We start from the raw sequence: 18,900 nt of genomic DNA on the forward strand, positions 1-18,900 counted from the left end.
CTAGATGGTGGTTTGAAAACAAGCCCCACAACAACCACACACCTCAAACACAACAAGAACACACACACCACCCCCCCAGCCAACAAAAAACTCCCACATCCTCTCTGAGAACTGCATTTACAACCTTACACAGCTGGAATGGTAGTAACTGTCAGAAAAGTAGTCAGTAATTGCTAGGAGGGACCAGGGTGTTGTGTATTGTGGTCAAAGGCTATTGAAGCCAGGTGTACAGAGCATTGCAGTTCAAAGGAGCTGCAATTTCAGTGTCGAATAAAAACTAAGCTGAAATGAAAATTAGGTCATCTTTTATGGGCATTTGACAGCCAGAAAGCCCAGGTTCTTGACAGAGTCAGCAGAACCCAATCTGAATTCAGTGTTGAATTACTAGGTAACAGATGGAAAAACTGCAAGTGAAGTGGAAGAAATTGAGGTTCTATCAAGGACTAAGGCAGCTTAGCCCTGGTGTTAGCCCCTTGGAGAGAATGGAAGTGATTGTGTTCATGTTGTCCTTTCTAAAAGGTGGTGTGTAAACATGCCTGCTTGAGTGCAATGTGATGATGTGCTCTTCAGTCTTTGACTAAGCCAGATTAAAATACTAGCTGCCATAGGTGAATGTAGTTAATCAATTGAGTCTCCTGTGCAAGCTGTCACAATCTGGAATCATAGAATAGAATTAACCAGGTTGGAAAAGACCTTCAAGATCATCGAGTCCAACCTATCACCCAACACCATCTAATCAACTAAACCATGGCAGCAAGTGCCCCATCCAGTCGCCTCCTAAACACCTCCAGTGATGGTGACTCCACCACCTCCCTGGGCAATCACTCTTTCTGTGAGGAACTTCTTCCTAACACTCAGCCTAAACCTTCCTGGGTGAAGCTTGAGACTGTGTCCTCTTGTTCTGGTGCTGGTTGCCTGGGAGAAGAGACCAACCTACACCTTCCATCCCCAATGGAATGAAGCTGGAGGTGGGGAGATTCAGGCTGGATGTGAGGAGGAAGTTCTTCCCCATGAGAGTGGTGAAGCCCAGGAATGGGTTGTCCAGGGAGGTGATTGAGGCCCCATCCCTGGAGGTGTTTAAGCCCAGGCTGGATGAGGCTCTGGCCAGCCTGATGTAGTGTGGGGTATCCTTGGCCATGGCAGGGGGGTTGGAACTAGATGATCCTTGTGGTCCCTTCCAACCCTGACTGATACTATGGCTACAACCTCCCTTCAGGTAGTTGTAGGCAGCAAGAACGTCTCCCGTGAGTCTCTTCTTCTCCAGGATAAGCAACCCCAGCTCCCTCAGCCTCTCCTCACAGGGCTGTGCTCCAAACCCCTCCCCAGCTTTGTTGCCCTTCTCGGGACACACTCAGTCTCAACATCATTCTTAAACTGAGTGGCCCAGAATTGGACATGGACTCAAGGTGTGGCCTAACCAGTGCTGAGTCCAGGAGCAGAATGACTTCCCTGCTCCTGCTGGCCACACTGTTCCTGATACAGGCCTAAACCAAAAGAATCACTCAGAAGCTCTGATTTTTAAGTGAAACTGAAAAGACTTGTGAAATTTCCATGAGGAGGGAAATCTTTAAGGGGTGAGCTGTTTAAGTGTTGATTAGAATAATGTCTGTCATAGGCTAATGGTGGAAGAGATAGTTGAACACTAAATAAGAGAAATAACAGTAAAAATGTTGAACATGAGTTTATAGAAAATTAGTTGTGAAGTCCTTCCTCTTTTTTGAGGTTGGTAGAGAATTGAGTCATTCTGTTTTCTCACCCAGAACCCTAAACATAAGGATGACCAACCACATCAGGTTCAATTCTCTTGCAAACAGAGTGGCTTGTGCTTTGCTGTGCTAGCACCCTGGGGAGTGCAGGCCTGTGTATAGCCCCAGCCACCAGAAGAGAAAAATCAATGTGCCATATCAGGAAAACCCAAACAAGTTCACAGTTCAGTTTTGCCACACTTTGGTTCCTCTATAAAATGCCCCAAACACCATGTTTTTGCAGCCTCTGGATATTTATAGTCCACTATAGTCCCTATTCCAAGAGGGATCTGGAGGTGCTGGAAGGTGTCCAGAGAAGGGCCACGAGGATGAGCAGAGAGCTGGAGCACCTCTCCTGTGAGGACAGACTGAAGGAGTTGGGGCTGTTCAGTCTGGAGAAGAGAAGGCTCCCAGGTGACCTCATTGTGGCCTTCCAGTATCTGCAGGGGCCTACAGGAAGGCTGGGGAGGGACTTCTCAGGATGTCAGGTAGTGATAGGACTAGGGGGAATGGAATGAAGCTGGAGGTGGGGAGATTCAGGCTAGATGTGAGGAGGAGGTTCTTCACCATGAAAGTGGTGAAGCCATGGAATGGGTTGCCCAGGGAGGTGGTCGAGGCCCCATCCCTGGAGGTGTTTAAGCCCAGGCTGGCTGAGGATCTGGCCAGGCTGATGTAGTGTGGGGTGTCCCTGTCCCTGGCAGGGGGGTTGGAACTAGATGATCCTTGTGATCCTTTCCAACCCTGACTGATACTATCACACTAATAGTTCAGGATGTACACTTCTCCCTTACTTGTCATAGGTCTCCCTCTGGCCCTGTGCTTTGAATGCACTGCACCTCAACAGATGAGCTTTTTAGACTGACTTGATGACAGAATATTGCATGTGACTGTAAGAAAAGATTGGAGTTTTCCCAGGGTTGAAAAAAGGGCTGAAAAATTGAAGGGTTTGCAAGTCACTAGTGAATGGGAATTTTCAACACACAGATGTTTTGTAGGAGTCTTAAGGCAGTAGAATAGAGTAAACCAGGTTAGAGGAGACCTTAAAGATCACTGCATCCAAACCATCATCCAACACCACCTAATCAACTAAACCATGCAACTAAGCACCCCATCAAGTATCCTCCTAAACACCTCCAATGAAGGTGACTCCACCACTTCCCCAAGCAGCCCATTCCAATGTCCACTCACTCACTCTATGAAGAATTTCTTCCTAACATCCAGTCTGAACCTCCCCTGGTGAAGCTTGGGGCTGTGTCCTCTTGTTCTGGTGCTGGTTGCCTGGGAGAAGAGACCAGCCCCTGCCTGTCTACAACCTCCCTTCAGGTAGTTGGAGAGAGCAAGAAGGTCTCCCCTGAGCCTCCTTTTCTCCAGACTAAGCAACCCCAGCTCCCTCAGTCTCTCCTTGTAGGGCTTCTGTTCCAAACCCCTCCCCAGCTTTGTTGCCCTTCTCTGGACACATTCCAGCAACTCAACATCTTTCCTAAACTGAGGGGCTCAGAACTGGACACAGGACTCAAGGTGTGGCCTAACCAGTGCAGTGTACAGGGGCAGAATGAGCTCCCTGCTCCTGCTGGCCATGCTATTCCTGATGCAGGCCAGGATGCCATTGGCCTTCCTGGCTGCCTGGGCACACTGCAGGCTCATGTTCAGCCTACTATCAACCAGTACCCTCAGGTCCCTCTCTGCCTGGCTGCTCTCCAGCCACTCTGACCCCAGCCTGTAGCACTGCATGGGTTTGCTGTGGCCAATCTGTATTAGGTGTGATACTGTCTACCACGACTGTGAGCAGTAAATGTTACATGCTATGTAAAATGCTGCTTTTGTAGTAACTGGTAACTAATAGTGATGTAGGGTGAACATAGTCATTTACTTGGATTGCTCTGTCCATTCAGATGTGAGTTAACACAGCCAAAACCAAGCAGTAAAGCCAAGAAGGTGTTCATGGAATTATCATTGTAGTGCTTTTAGGTGTCTGAAGATGCAGTGTTGCAAAATAATGGAGCTAATCTAGCTACAGGCTTTTGCCAAAACCAGCAGTCTGGCTTTTTCCTGTGTGCCCCCACTGCTTCCTTGTGCAGCAATTGGTTGACTCGTGGTGGGCTGGTTCAGGAAGCCAAAGTGACAGGAAAAGGAAAGAAAACAAAACAAAACCTCACGCTTTTGAAGGATTGGTTGGCTCAGCTGAACAACTGTGAGGTGAGAGGGGAAAGAGGAAGGGGAATAATAGAGGGAAGTGAACTGCCTTTGTTGATCCAGGCTGCAGTTAGATTGACTTAGCTGCTTGTGAAATTGTCCCTCAGGACAGACTTTATGGGTAAAAAGCAAACTCCACTCTTCTTTCTGAGAAGCAGAGATTTTTCTCCTTTGCTGAAAGAAACCCAGACTTCCTGGTGACCCTGTTTTCAGAAAGTTAGAAGATGGAGAGAACAATATAGGAAGATAAGAAAACTAGATAGATTAAACCAGGTTGGGAGAGTCCTTCAAGATCATCATGTCCAACCTATCATCCAACACCACCCAATCAACTAACCCATGCAACCAAGCACCCTATCAAGTCTCCTCCTGAGCACCTCCAATGATGGTGACTCCACCACCTCCCTGGGCAGCACATTCCAATAGCCAATAACTCTCTCTGTGAACAAATCATGTTAGACTGTAACTGTCTTTTCTACAGTTTCTGTTGGTAGGCAGTATATTTCACACAGCTGTTGTGGAGATCTGCTGGGCATTGTCTGCATTCTTCTGCATTTGGTCTCTGAAATTCTTGCACTTTATTCATAGCTGAGCTAACTTCTGTGTGTTAGTGAAGAACATTTTAGTATGAAATAATTATGTAACTCTGACAAGACTTCTTATTGCCTAAACATACTTCAGGGAGTTATCCCTAGAAGTGAATGCTTCTCAAATGACATCCTGTTGCAGTAGCTGATGTTTCCCTGGAAGGTGGATGACTCACTTATAGCCTGTAGATGAAGTCCTAGGTATGCTACTGGCAACAGATCTCCAGATAAACTTATATGCTTGACAATAACTCCTTGGGTGCTTCTGCACTGTAGCTCCTGGGGCACAGAAATTCAGTACTGAGAACACCTGTTTAGGGAAAACCAGTGTAAGCCCTCTGTCTGCAAAGCTGTCAAGCTGTATCACAGTATCACCAAGGTTGGAAGAGACCTCAAGGATCATCAAATCCAACCTGTCATAGTATCATAGTATCATTCAGGGTTGGAAGGGATCACAAGGATCATCTAGTTCCAACCCCCCTGCCATGGGCACGACACCCCACACTAGAGCAGGCTGGCCACAGCCTCATCCAGCCTGGGCTTAAACACCTCCAGGGACGGGGCCTCAACCACCTCCCTGGACAACCCATTCCAGGGCTTCACCACTCTCATGGTGAAGAACCTCCTCCTCACATCCAGCCTGAAAAAAATATTGGTTGGACTTGATGACCTTTGAGGTCCTATCCAACCTGGGGGATTCTGTGCTTCTGCACTCTGCCAAGGCTGGGTCTGGGCAGCAGCAGGCCCTGTAGATTAACTCTTGTGTTCTGTAGTATTGCATACAGCTGAGGTATAGTGACTTTTAACTAATACTGTACTTGGTTTTTCTCTCTCTAGATTCCACCTAATAAAATAGATTATGAATATAGTGAACTGATTTTATACCAAAACCAAGTGATGAGAGAGGCAGATCTGTTTCAGGAGTCTTTAGAACATATAGAGACCTATGAAAAGCAAATATGTGATAAACTAATAGTGGAAGAAATCAAAGGTAAGTCATTCTTTTCTTGGCCAACTCTGTTCATAACATTTACTGCTGGCTTTCAGATATGGTAAAGCAGTAACAGGAAAAAATGTGACACCTTTTAATTAGAAGAAACCAGGTTGGAAGAGACCTTCAGGATCACTGCATCCAATCCATCAACCAATCCAACCCACCTAAACAACTAACCCATGGCACCAAGCACCCCAGCAAGTCTCCTCCTGAACACCTCCAGTGATGGTGACTCCACCACCTCCCCAGGCAGCACATTCCAATGGCCAATCACTCTCTCTGTGTAGAAATTCTTCTTAACCTCCAACCTAAACCTCCCCTGGTGCAGCCTGAGACTGTGTCCTCTTGTTCTGGTGCTGGTTGCCTGGGAGAAGAGACCAACCCCTTCCTGGCTACAACCACCCTTCAGGTAGTTGTAGAGGGCAATGGGGTCTCCCCTGAGCCTCCTCTTCTCCAGGCTAAACAATCCCAGCTCCCTCAGCCTCTCCTCACAGGGCTGTGCTCAAGGCCTCTCCCCAGCCTTGTTGCCCTTCTCTGGACACATTCAAGTGTCTTGATGTCCTTCCTAAACTGAGGGGCCCAGAACTGGACACAGGACTCAAGGTGTGGCCTAACCAGTGCAGAGTCCAGGGGCACAATGACTTCCCTGCTCCTGCTGGCCACACTATTCCTAATGCAGGCCAGGATGCCGTTGGTCTTCTTGGCCACCTGGGCACACTGCTGGCTCACATTCAGGTGGCTGTCGATCAGCACCCCCAGGTCCCTCTCTGTTTGGCAGCTCTCCAGCCACTCTGACCCCAGCCTGTAGCTCTGCATGGGATTGCCGTAGCCAAAGTGCAGCACCTGGCACTTGGACTTGTTAAATGCCATCTCATTGGATTCTGCCCATCTGTCCAGTCGGTTGAGGCCCCTCTGCAGAGCCCTTCTGGCCTCTAACTGACCAACATCTGCTCCTAACTTGGTGTCATCTGCAAATTTGCTGATGACTGACTCAATCCCCTCATCCAGATCATCAATGAAGATATTAAAGAGGATGGGGCCCAGCACTGGGGGATGCCACTGGTGCCTGGCCGCCAGCTGGATGTGGCACCATTTACCACCACTCTCTGGGCCCGGCCCTCCAGCCAGTTCCTAACCCAGCACAGAGTGCTGCTGTCCAAGCCTCGAGCTGACAGCTTATCCAGCAAATTGATTTGAAACAGTTACTGCAGGGAAACTGGTGACACCATATTTACTGGGGTTTTTTTTTGTGCTCAAGTAACTTGCCCTACTGAAGTGGATAGAGGTTGCAGGTAGTTTAACTTGGGTTGACACAGGAACAGAGGGAAATCTCAGAGGTATTACATTGGTGCATACTAGATTAGCTTGCTGTAAATCAGAACTAGTTTTAACCCAATTTCTATCTCAAACAATCTCTTGAAGAATAGTTTATATTACAAACACTTTAACTGAAGCATCTAATTCTTGCTTCTTTCTAAACTTTTCTGATGCTTTATATTGACTTACACAAGTGAATACCAAAGTCCCCAGTTTTGGTTAAAAACCCAGTTCTGTGGATTGAATTACTGATACTGAGTTCTGAATATGAAGAATTGTGTAGTGTAGAATCATGGAATCACAGAATTGTTTTGATTGGAAAAGACTGTTTCAGAAGAAAGGGTTGTCAGGGAAGCATTTTGCTTCAAAAGCAGTTGCCTTTTAGGGCCCTTGCTAAGTTTTGTGGGGTTTTTAAACTGCTACTTCCAGTCATATCCTGGGCTGCATCAGGAGAAGTGTGGCCAGCAGGTCAAGGGAGGTGATTCTCCCTCTCTACTCAGCTCTGGGGAGACCCCACCTGGAGTACTGTGTCCAGTTCTGGAGCCCCTATTCCAAGAGGGATGTGGAGGTGCTGGAAGGTGTCCAGAGAAGGGCCACGAGGATGATCAGAGGGCTGGAGCACCTCTCCTATGAGGACAGACTGAAGGAGTTGGGGCTGTTCAGTCTGCAGAAGAGAAGGCTCCCAGGTGACCTCATTGTGGCCTTCCAGTATCTGAAGGGGGCCTACAGGAAGGCTGGGGAAGGACTTCTCAGGATCTCAGGTAGTGATAGGAGTAAGGGGAATGGAATGAAGGTGGAGGTGGGGAGATTGAGGCTGGAGGTGAGGAGGAAGTTCTTCCCCATGAGAGTGGTGAAGCCCTGGAATGGGTTGTCCAGGGAGGTGGTTGAGGCCCTGTCCCTGGAGGTGTTTAAGCCCAGGCTGGATGAGGCTGTGGCCAGCCTGCTCTAGTGTGGGGTGTCCCTGCCCATGGCAGAGGGTTTGGAACTAGCTGATCCTTGTGGTCCCTTCCAACCCTGACTGATACTACTATGACCTCTAAGATCCTAGAGTCCAGCTATCAACCGAACTCTACCATGTCCCCTAAACCATGTCCCGAAGTGCCATGTCTACATGGTTTTAGAGCATCTCCAAGGATGGTGACTCCACCACACCCCTGGGCAGCCTGTTCCAATGCCTGACCAAGTGGTAAAGAAATGTTTTGTAATATCCAGTCTGGAATTAGAATAAACCAGGTTGGAAGAGACCTTCAAGATCATCACATCCAACCCTTCAACCAATCCAACCCACCTAAACAATTAACCCATGGCACCAAGCACCCCATCAAGTCTCTTCCTGAAAGCCTCCCTGACACAATTTCAGGCCATTTCATCTTGTACTAATTGATCCTAGGGAGAAGAGACCACCCACCTCATTATAACCTTCTTTCAGGTAGCTGTAGAGAGTGTCTCCAAGCAATGGCCACCACCCCAAATACTCATTCCCCTTAATTTTTATCACTGAGCATGCCACTACATAGTCTGGGTAGCCCTTTGAGTTTGGATCATCTGTTCATAGGGTGTCCACTCTCAATAGAATGTCAACTCTGGGCTGCTTGCTGAGTGATAGAGTGGGGGTAGAAAGAGAAAGCCTTGGTGCTATACAAATGCCACTTAGGAGTATCGAAAACACTTGGTATTACCAGTGTTCACATATGGATTCCTAAACAGTGTGGGCTGCTCTGAAGAAAACTAAATTGGTGCAAGCCAGGCCTGGTAGAACCATTTACTTTGTATCAGTTCAACAACACTGGAATAGACTAGGCTTGACCAGGTTGGAAGAGACCTTCAAGATCATTGCGTCCAACCTATCAACTAATCCAACCCACCTAAATCAACTAAACCATGCAACCAAGCATCAAGTCTCCTCCTGAACACCCCCAATGATGGTGACTCCACCACCTCCCCAGGCAGCCCATTCCAATGGGCAATCACTCTCTCTGTATAGAACTTCATCCTAACTTCCAGCCTAAATGTCCCCTGGCACAGCTTGAGACTGTCCCCTCTTGTTTACTACTACCTTATTACTTGGTGTGAAAAATAGGGATGTAGTTAAGTGAAATGCCTGGTAAGAAGCTACCTAGGCATGCATTGGAGTGCAGGAATTGCTTGTTTCTTTGATAATTCACATAGCTCTATCAAACACTCAGCTGTTGCCATTCAAATCTCCATTTTCATAAGTGCTGAATGCTCTGAATAGAATAGAATAAACCAGGTTGGAACAGACCTTCAAGATCATTGCATCCAACCTACCAACTAATCCAACCCACCTAATCAACTAAACCATGCAACCAAGCACCCTATCAAGCCTCCTCCTGAACATCTCCAGTGATGGTGACTCCACCACCTCCCTGGGCAGCACATTCCAATGGGCAATCACTCTCTCTGTGTAGAACTTCTTCCTCATCTCCAGCCCAAACCCCACCTGGTGCAGCTTGAGACTGTGTCCTCTTGTTCTAGTGCTGGCTGCCTGGGAGAAGAGACCAGAACAGAACTCTTGAGCTGTGTGGTATCTTCAGGTTGCACTTGCACTGCACAGTAAATGCCTTTGGAGAAAATACTTTTTAAGTGTCTACATATGCTTGAACCCAATTTTATGTATATAGTTCTGTAAAACTGGAATGGGCTGTTCAGGGAGGTGGTTGGGGCCCTGTCCCTGGAGGTGTATAAGCCCCGGCTGGATGAGGCTCTGGCCAGCCTGAGGTATTGTGGGGTGTCCCTGCCCATGGCAGGGGGGTTGGAACTAGATGATCCTTGTGGTCCCTTCCAACCCTGACTGATACTATGATACTATACTAAAACTCAGTCCCAAGCCATCAGTATATTTTTTTTTCCTCACAAGTAACACTTCTTTACTGCATTGTTTTCAGGAGAGATGTTACTGAAGTTGGGCAGGCTGAAGGAAGCTGGTGAAGTATACAAGGAGTTAATTGAGCGCAATGCAGAGAACTGGGGTTATTATGAAGGCTTGGAAAAGGCCCTGCAACCTAGTAAGTTAAGCTACCCAAATAAGTACATCCAGTATATGCATCTTCCATTTTAAACTTTGTTTGCTATGTTACTGGTTGAAGTTCAGAAACTTGACTCCTCAGCAAATCATGTACCTTCCAGTCTTGAACATGCTGTAGTTGTGTGTGTATCCTTTTAGTAACTGCTCACTGAAAAACCTCATGGAAATGCCAACATCACATCTTCATCCTCTGGATGCTCAAGGTGGCATTTGCTAGCATGCTTGCACAAAGTACATTTCCTTGCCCCACACATGGAACATGGAAATCAAACTGCAATTCATTCCTGTCTAGGAGTCTCCTGTCAGCCTGCTGTCGTGCACCACAGCAACTGGTTTAGATGCTACCTCTTTCTTTAGCAAAGATTTATTTCAGATGGCCTTTTCAAGAGTGGCTGTCTGAAAATAAAACACCCTCTAATCTGACTGTTCTTTGGAGGAGAAAGTGATAAGTGTGTTTAAAATCTTTATTCTAATGCTTGTTCACATGATGCTGTTCTTTCTTCCCAGGAAAATAGCTAGTTGTCTTTTTTTTTTGTGGGTCATTTTCAATTGCAGTATTGCAACAAGTTACACTAAAATAAGTGGTTTTGTGCTAGTAACTGTCTCAAGTGTTGACTTTTACACAAGAATGGTTTGCTTACTTCAATGCTGCCTAATTAGTGGAAGTTGTATTGGGATTTTTCTGATGACATCATAAATCATAAGCTCACAAGAGTAGTATTTGTAGCACTTGTACCTGAAGGGTGCTTATCAACCAGCTTGCTTCTACAAAGTTCTGCAGTCGGCCTTGATAAGGTCTGGGAATACAGTTTGTGATTGGGCATTGAAAGCAATTTAGTTTGTTACATTTATGCAGAGCAGTCTTCCCCTTCAGTTTTCCTGTTGTATCCATGGAGTTGAACATCATAGTTGTCTCACAAAACAAATTACCCAAGATCTTGATACTCTGTTTGTTACAATAAGTGTTGATGGCAATGTGTGGCTCTTGACAAAGAACCACCCTGGCAGTTTTTTATGCTATAGTGAAATCCTTTGTAGATTAAAACTGTACTAATTTATAAAACTAATAATGCTACTTTATTTTTTTAGGTGGTCTTAGGACTATTTCCTCCCCCATGGTAAGTTCTGGAGCTCCAACTTGTGACTTCAATTAGGGCTTCTCTATGTTTTAGTTCCAATCCAAACATGATCTTAGTGTAACATGTAGAACTCTACATCTCTTGGAACCACTGGGTAACATTTTTCCCCCCCCTTCCCCAACGTTTGAGCTCAGTGACAAAAGTTTTCTTGTGAAAGGAAAACAGATGTATTGAATATGCTACAATTCTGATCTTTACATTCAGTTGTGTTTTAAATTACTTGATGAATTCAACAACATTTGAAAGCAAAATCAATCTTAACGGTGCAAAACTGGAGTTTTAAAGCAACAGATTAGCTTTATTTAAGTTCTAACCACATTGGAGCTCCAAAGCATATTATGGGGGAAAGGGGAGGAGTGGGAAGAAAATCTTTAGTTTCACTTTTATTAAACATTAAGGTACTAAGTTGTGGTGCTTAGTGTTTCCACTGGCAGTATTGTGCATTGATTTTGCTGCTAGCAGAGGACCTATAAAAAAAGGCATGCTTGTATAGTGTACTGTTTGTAGATGTAGTATTTAGAAATGCAATATATTTCTGTGAATGCTATAAGCATGTCTGAAATAGATGTTGAGTGAGGGGAGAAGAAAAAAACACCCAAACCAACCCAGACAGTTCAATGAAGCTATGAATGTCAAACTATGCTGTAAATAGGCCTGCATGTAACTGAAAGAACCCACACTCTAGTACTGTGTGACTGTATTTGCCAGGTAATTGTCCTGTTTGCAGTTGTTTTTCTTTACAGTGATTAATGCTGGTAGCTGTGTATTTGTACATGCAGCATGTTTGTTTTCAGTACCCAGTTTTACATGGCAATGTTTGTGGTTTAACAGGGAAAAAATAGTGTGGTTATGTTAATGTTCCAAATCCAAACTGTACAAGAAAGTCTAGCTAAATTTCAGCACTTAAACATTTAGAGGAATAGGTTTCTTTCTTAAATTTGTGACTTATATCTGTTATATTTACTGATACTAGGCACTTTAGAAGAGAGGCTTCAGATTTATGAAGAAGTTAGTAAAAGACATCCCAGAGCAGTTTCACCTAGAAGATTACCTTTAAACTTTGTTTCAGGTAACACGTTGCATCTCTGTTCCATAATAGTTCTCGTGTTTGTTTTCATGGTGCATTTAATACCTGTTCATACTTGTACACATCAGATGCATTTCTCTTGGGCTAGACAAAGTTAATTATCTTTTGGGAGCTGATGAAAAGGTTAACAATGCTCTAATATGGTGATAGGAACTATGTGATGTTTGTGTTGGTCAAGCTGAGCCACAGAACAACTGTAGGAGTTCCTGTGTGCATCTTTTCTGCATCGGGCAGGTTGAGACTCAAAAGCTAGGAAGCTTTGGGGGTTATTGTACCCTTGAATTAACACTGTGTCTGTTAAAATGCAATGTACAAACGCTGAAAACAGGTGTAAACAATGCTTACAGCAATCACAACAGCATGGGATGAAATCTTCTAACCTTTTTGTGCTGTGCAGGCTTTCTAGTGTACAGGACATCTCTGAATATCTGGAGTGTAAAGCACTGCTGTAGAGCCATTACAACTTAAAGCTAAGAGGAGCTGGCTTTGCACTGCTGATTTAATACAAAGAGGAAGAAAAACTGTATAGCTAAGTTCTTTCAGTGACTGTCCTTCCAAAAGCTCTTTTGAAATGCAGCACACACACAGCTTCAATTCTGGAGGCAGTATGGATATACTTTTTTAAATCAGGAAGCTGTGACCTGCCAAACTACAAGGAGGGAGGTTAAATGAAATGGTAAATCCTGTGAGAGCAGGCACTTTTTTATGTAGCTAACTGCTGTAAGTCCAGTAGAACACTTTTGGAAGTAATTATTGTGTACAGAAGTTAGATATCACAAGTCATGAGGCTCAAGTTTCAACTGCACGTGCCCAGCTTGTTCATGCTTTTAACTTGGTGAGGTTAGCTTGTAGTTTAGCTCCTTTACTGAGCACTGCATTTGTTGCACCTTAAAATGCTGCTGGATTGTTAATCAAGTCTGTATGTTGCATACCCTTTTCATGTGTAAAATCACAGGATTAACTGCTTCACAAGAGATTTATCTCTGAACTCACTACTTCTGCCTTATGTAATCCCAGATACCTCTGTTGCTTTGAAAGTGCTAGGGCAAATTTTAAGGCAGTCCAGCTGGATTTGAAAAGTGGAGTAACAAGTAATTGTTTTCCCTCCTGTAATAAAGCTGTGAGAATGAATAGCAGCCAAGGTGATAAATTGCAAAATCCTTTTCCATATCTTTAGTGGTGGTATCTTTTTGCTGTTGAATTAATGTCACTGTATGCTTTGCCTGGTTTACCTTGCATCTGACAGTGTAGCTTCACTGTTAGCATTCATTTCAATAGAAATATGTTTGGTATCAAGGATTGGTTGTTCCTGCAGCAACAGTGGTGTCAGTGAAAGCAAAGTTCATTATTAGATCAGTCAAGGAAAAACCCCACAGTAGGCTGCTTTCTACAGTCTTTTGTAAGCATTCCTAACTTGGGTTTGCTGCTTTAAGCTTGTATCAGACCTGGATGTGTTAGACTGGGTTTGATTCCCTAAAAATTCAGCTATGTACTAAATGATTTCTTGTGTTTATAAGTGCAGCAGGTAAAAATAGCTGTTGTCAAAAGTTAATAGTGAGAATACTAAGATTGAGAAATGCATTTGGTTGCAGAAATACTTGAAATATGAATATTCATTAAATGAGAATATATTTTTTCCTTGTCACTGACCAGTTGCTTGAGACCAGCATGATTGATTTGGAACTGGCTTTAAAAGGACAGTCATTCCTAGACCTTGCCATGCATTGCTTCTTAATAACCTTGTATTTGATAAAAATGAGCTGCTTGATCCAGCAGAAAGCCACCTTTATGGAGGAAAGCTGCTAACAGTTAATTTTCAGACTGATCAAGGGTGGGAGGTTGGAATCTGGCCATCCAGTTTTAGACTTGGGTATGTTGCTGTGGATTCACTGTTCCTGTAGCCAGATCTGTTCTGTGCCTCAGACTAAATTTTGAGCTTGGCTTCATGTTGTATTTGGGTGCCTGGCTGTGTATTTTGCACTCTTCAGAGTTTGTTCTAAAGCTGGTTTGGGGATTTTTTTGATAAAAATATGCACTTAATGGAAACTTGAATCTTGCCTTACTAAACTCTGAATGATAGTTCTTCCATTAGGAATATAAATTACAGTAAGTCAACAGAAGTGACTGAGATGGATTTTGGTGGGTTTTATTTTTGGGGGGGGTCATGTAGGGGTGTTTCTTGATGTGTTTCAAAACAAGTTTTAACCCATCTGCCTGTAATAAAGCACGTGCTTGTGGCCCAGTCCATCCACGGGGAGTAGGACTTTTCTTTACACAGTGCTTTAGTACAGCGAGGCGACAACATGAGTTACTTAATGCTGATAACAAAAAGTGGGGGACACTTAAGAATTGGTGGAAGTGCATAAGGTTGTTACATACAAAGCAGTAGTATCTGAATATCTGCAAACAATCTGGATCACACTTGTAATTTGTTCTTAATGGATAAGTTCATTTCGTCAGTTCTGTGGGAGTGTGTTAGCGTTGTGTGAATCGTGGTACTTCCCTTGTTAAAGACTTGCAGTCCACAACAGGAGTAGGCAGTTAAGTGGAGCAACTTCATTCCAATGCAAGAAACCCCAGAGAAGAATTAAAACAACTGAACAAAACCACTTTGCATGATGGAGATAAAAATATGAAAGGCAACTGTTGTCCTAAATGGATATTCTTTTATAATCTATGGAGTCTTGCTGGGTTTTGTTTTGGTTTGTGCTTTCACTTCAAAACATTTATCAGACGTGTGGCCTTCTGCAAGTGCTGTGATCATTATCTGATAACTTCATTAAATCAGCCCTATAGCTTTCTGATGCTCTATTTGCATAAAGATGGCTCTGATATGGTGTTATTCTTTTGACACTAAATCCTCTATTGTTTCTCTTTCTAGAAACAAATCGTTATCAGTGGAAGTCATGTCCTACTCATTAAAAAAAGTAGGAGTAGAAGAGAGGGAGAGGGTTCATTTCATTTATCCTTCTCCCTCAAAGCAGGGTGACTATAGTTGCACTAGTCCTGGTAAATATTGCTCTAACTTCAAAACCTCCAATGATGGAGCATTTAAATCTCCAATGTAACCTATTCCAGCCCTTAGCTCTGCTTACCATTATCACTGTTTCCAGTGTCTAACTGGAAATAGCCCTTGCTACATCCTCAGTAGCCAGCATTTAATACTCTGCCCTTTTAATACATCTTAGGGTTTTGAGAAGTGTTCCCATGCCTTTGTCAGCAGCCTCCTGAACGCTAGCAAACAGTGGTTTTTTTCTCTGATCTTTTTTATATCTGGAGCACATTTGCATCTTACTTAAGAATAAGAGGATAAAAGAAAACCCTTAATTGCAGTTTCTCAGTTACTCTATTATCCAGATTTATGCAGCAATTAGTGCTTATATTTATCTAACACTTGCAATCACTGATGTGTAATCAAATACACTTTTGTTTCTAGGTGAAAAGTTTAGAGAACTAATGGATAAGTTCCTGAGGGTTAACTTCAGTAAAGGCTGCCCACCCGTGTTTACCACTTTGAAATCTTTATATTACAATCCAGAAAAGGTAAAATTCAGTATTTATTTGGTTTTGCTGAAGCCTTCTGTGTTGAATTTCTAATAGACTCTTTTGTGTAGATTTTCCTGTCACTTAACAATAACTGTTGTTGAACATTTTTCTCCTGAATGTGCTAACTTGTCCTTTATTAATCATCATTTGACACTTTATAGATATGGAACCTTCACAGACAGTTGATGTCATAGTATTTGAAGTTGAATGGATGCAGAATGCACTGAAGCCCTTGGGGGGGAGGAAAAAAAGCATCAAAGATGACCAGTGGCTTTATTTTTATGTGATCAAGTGTATGGCAAGATTCTTTCAACTTATGGTTTATGATGTCACCAGAAGTCAATGATTATAAAATGCCACACAGATGGCTATTGCTGTATGTACACTTCTGAATTGCATGAGTACAGTAGTCTTTACCACAACTGAAGACTGAAATCAGAAAGAAGCTGTTAAACCTTCAGCATTTAAGTTTTCACTCTTCCAAGCTCTCACTGTTTTGACTGTGTCATGTTTGACCTACTGTTTCAGATGTAGCTCTTTGTTCCAAGTTAGATAATATCATAGTATCTGTGAGTGTTGGAAGGGACCACAAGGATCATCTAGTTCCAATCCCCCTGCCATGGCCAGGGACACCCCACACTAGATCAGGCTGGCCAGAGCCTCATCCAGCCTGGGCTTAAACATCTCCAGGGATGGAGCCCCGGCCACTTCCCTGGACAACCCATTCCAGGGCTTCACCACTCTCATGGGGAAGAACCTCCTCCTCACCTCCAGCCTGAATCTCCCCACCTCCAGCTTCATTCCATTCCCCCTAGTCCTATCACTACCTGACATCCTGAGAATCCCCTCCCCAGCCTTCCTGTAGCCCCCTTCAGATACTGGAAGGCCACAATGAGGTCACCTGGGAGCCTTCTCTTCTGCAGACTGAACAGCCCCAACTCCTTCAGTCTGTCCTCATAGGAGAGGTGCTCCAGCCCTCTGATCATCCTTGTGGCCCTTCTCTATAAGAAAAATTAGTTTTCAGAATGAAACATGGTACTGAAATGTGTGGAAGAGAAAATAAAGACCAGTCTAGTCAGATGTTACTGACTTTGGTACAAGCAATGAGGCTGGGTATTATAATCCATTAATTGCTAGCTAAGAAGAGATTTTTGTAGCTGGAAAAAGATCACGGTGCAACTATTCAAACAGTACTGGATATTTCTTTATTTGAAGTAAAATTACTCTTCCTTTTTGAAAGTATCTTCACTAGTTTTCTGAACATGGAATTTTTCAAAACACTTGTGTTTGGAGGATGTTCTCTGTACTGTCTCCATGGTTGACATAATTTTAGTGGGCTCTGCAATCGTTTCGGTGCAAGGGTGCAAGCTTTTCTACAGTGACTGTTTCGGGTGCATACTTCATGTAAACTGCTGAAACTGGCCTGAAAATTGTTGAGACACTCTTTAGATAGAAGTACAGTCTGTGGTGTGAAAGCTTTACCTCTGCCATTCAAAGTACAAAAATCTAGGAGTTAAACTTCCGGGGGTGGGGGGGGGAAGTCTTAATTGGTTTTGCTATGATGGGTAAATGAGGACTGAAATACGGACTACCATGTTTGGTGGGAGACTTAACCAGGAAGGTGCCTTGCTGCTAGTTATCTTCCTGGTATCAAATCAGTGTCTCAAGATGAGGATTGTATTTCTCAGTAAGTATCTCTTCAACATTTTCATGTTGAGAGCACTATTTACACCTGTGTGAGGAGGTAAAGAGGAGCTGTGTGTAGAGAGGAGGAGCACCAATGTTCCTCTTCTGTTTGGATAGGACAAGGGGAAAAGTGTCATAGTATCAGTCAGGGTTGCAAGGGACCACAAGGATCTATTAGTTCCAACCCCCCTGCCATGGCCAGGGACACCCCACACTATATCAGGCTGGCCACAGCCTCATCCAGCCTGCTCTTAAATATCTCCAGGGACAGTGCCTCAACCACCTCCCTGGACAACCCATTCCAGGGCTTCACCACTCTCATGGGGAAGAACTTCCTCCTCACCTCCAGCCTCAATCTCCCCACCTCCAGCTTCATTCCATTCCCCCTAGTCCTATCACTACCTGAGATCCTGAGAAGTCCTTCCCCAGCCTTCCTGTAGGCCCCCTTCAGATACTGGAAGGCCACAATGAGGTCACCTCGGAGCCTTCTCTTCTGCAGACTGAACAGCCCCAACTCCTTCAGTCTGTCCTCATAGGAGAGGTGCTCCAGCCCTCTGATCATCCTCGTGGCCCTTCTCTGGACACCTTCCAGCACCTCCACATCCCTCTTGTAATAGGGGCTCCAGAACTGGACACAGTACTCCAGGTGGGGTCTCCCCAGAGCTGAGTAGAGGGGGAGAATCACCTCCCTTGACCTGCTGGCCGCACTTCTCCTGATGCAGCCCACGGTCTGATTGGCTTTGCGGGCTGCAAGTTGGAAGGGACCACAAGGATCATCTAGTTCCAACCCTATTGCCATGGCTAGGGACACCCCACACTAGATCAGGCTGGCCACAGCCTCATCTACAGATGCTTAGACTACAACTACCGAGGTTAAAGGTTGGAAGCTATGCATAGACACTGCTGTGATGAAGATCTAAACCATGTTTGCTGTTATTGGGAAAGCAATATCAGAATAGATGGGGAAAACTGAATTTGTTTATTGAAGAAGTTAGTTCAACTGTGTTTTGATTATCATCTGATGATCACAGTATCACAGTATAACTAAGGTTAGAAGAGACCTCGAGGATCATCAAGTCCAACGTATCAACACAGACCTCATGACTAGACCATGGCACCAAGTGCCACGTCCAATCCCCTCTTGAACGCCTCCAGGGTTGGTGACTCCACCACCTCCCTGGGCAGCACATTCCAATGACGAATGACTCGCTCGATGAAGAACTTTCTCCTCACCTTGAGTCTAAACCTCCCCTGGCGCAGCTTGAGACTGTGTCCCCTTGTTCTGGTGCTGGTTGCCTGGGAGAAGAGACCAACCCTTTCCTGGCTACAACCTCCCTTCAGGTGGTTGTAGAGGGCAATAAGGTCACCCATGACTCTCCCCTTCTCCAGGCTAAGCAACCCCAGCTCCCTCAGCCTCTCCTCATAGGGCTAGTGTTCAAGGCTTCTCCCCAACTTTGTTGCCCTTCTCTGGACATGTTCAAGTGTTTCGATGTCCTTCCTAAACTGAAGGGCCCAAATCTGGACACAGGACTCAAGGTGTGGCCTAACCAATGCAGAGTC

The 18,900-nt window shown here is 44.5% G+C and overlaps 1 protein-coding gene across 5 annotated transcripts in view; it reads left to right on the forward strand.

The window, feature by feature from the left end:
* Positions 1-18,900, forward strand: part of NAA16 (N-alpha-acetyltransferase 16, NatA auxiliary subunit) — a 109,417-nt gene that overhangs the window by 54,206 nt on the left and 36,311 nt on the right. For 4 of the 5 annotated variants that reach the window (XR_010990847.1, XM_068166508.1, XM_068166509.1 and 1 more), the window contains exons 6-9: positions 5,363-5,516; positions 9,743-9,862; positions 11,995-12,090; positions 15,545-15,651. Coding sequence is in view for 4 of the 5 variants with exons in the window: in XM_068166508.1 (XP_068022609.1) it covers positions 5,363-5,516; positions 9,743-9,862; positions 11,995-12,090; positions 15,545-15,651 (477 nt within the window). In the remaining variant the exon portion in view is untranslated. The remainder of the gene's footprint in view (positions 1-5,362; positions 5,517-9,742; positions 9,863-11,994; positions 12,091-15,544; positions 15,652-18,900) is intronic. The other variant, XM_068166507.1, reaches the window with a different exon arrangement.

The sequence above is a fragment of the Melanerpes formicivorus genome, unplaced genomic scaffold, assembly GCF_026170545.1.
Source record: "Melanerpes formicivorus ecotype bairdi unplaced genomic scaffold, bMelFor1.0.p_v2 SCAF_101, whole genome shotgun sequence".
In the NCBI taxonomy this organism is placed as follows: domain Eukaryota; kingdom Metazoa; phylum Chordata; class Aves; order Piciformes; family Picidae; genus Melanerpes; species Melanerpes formicivorus.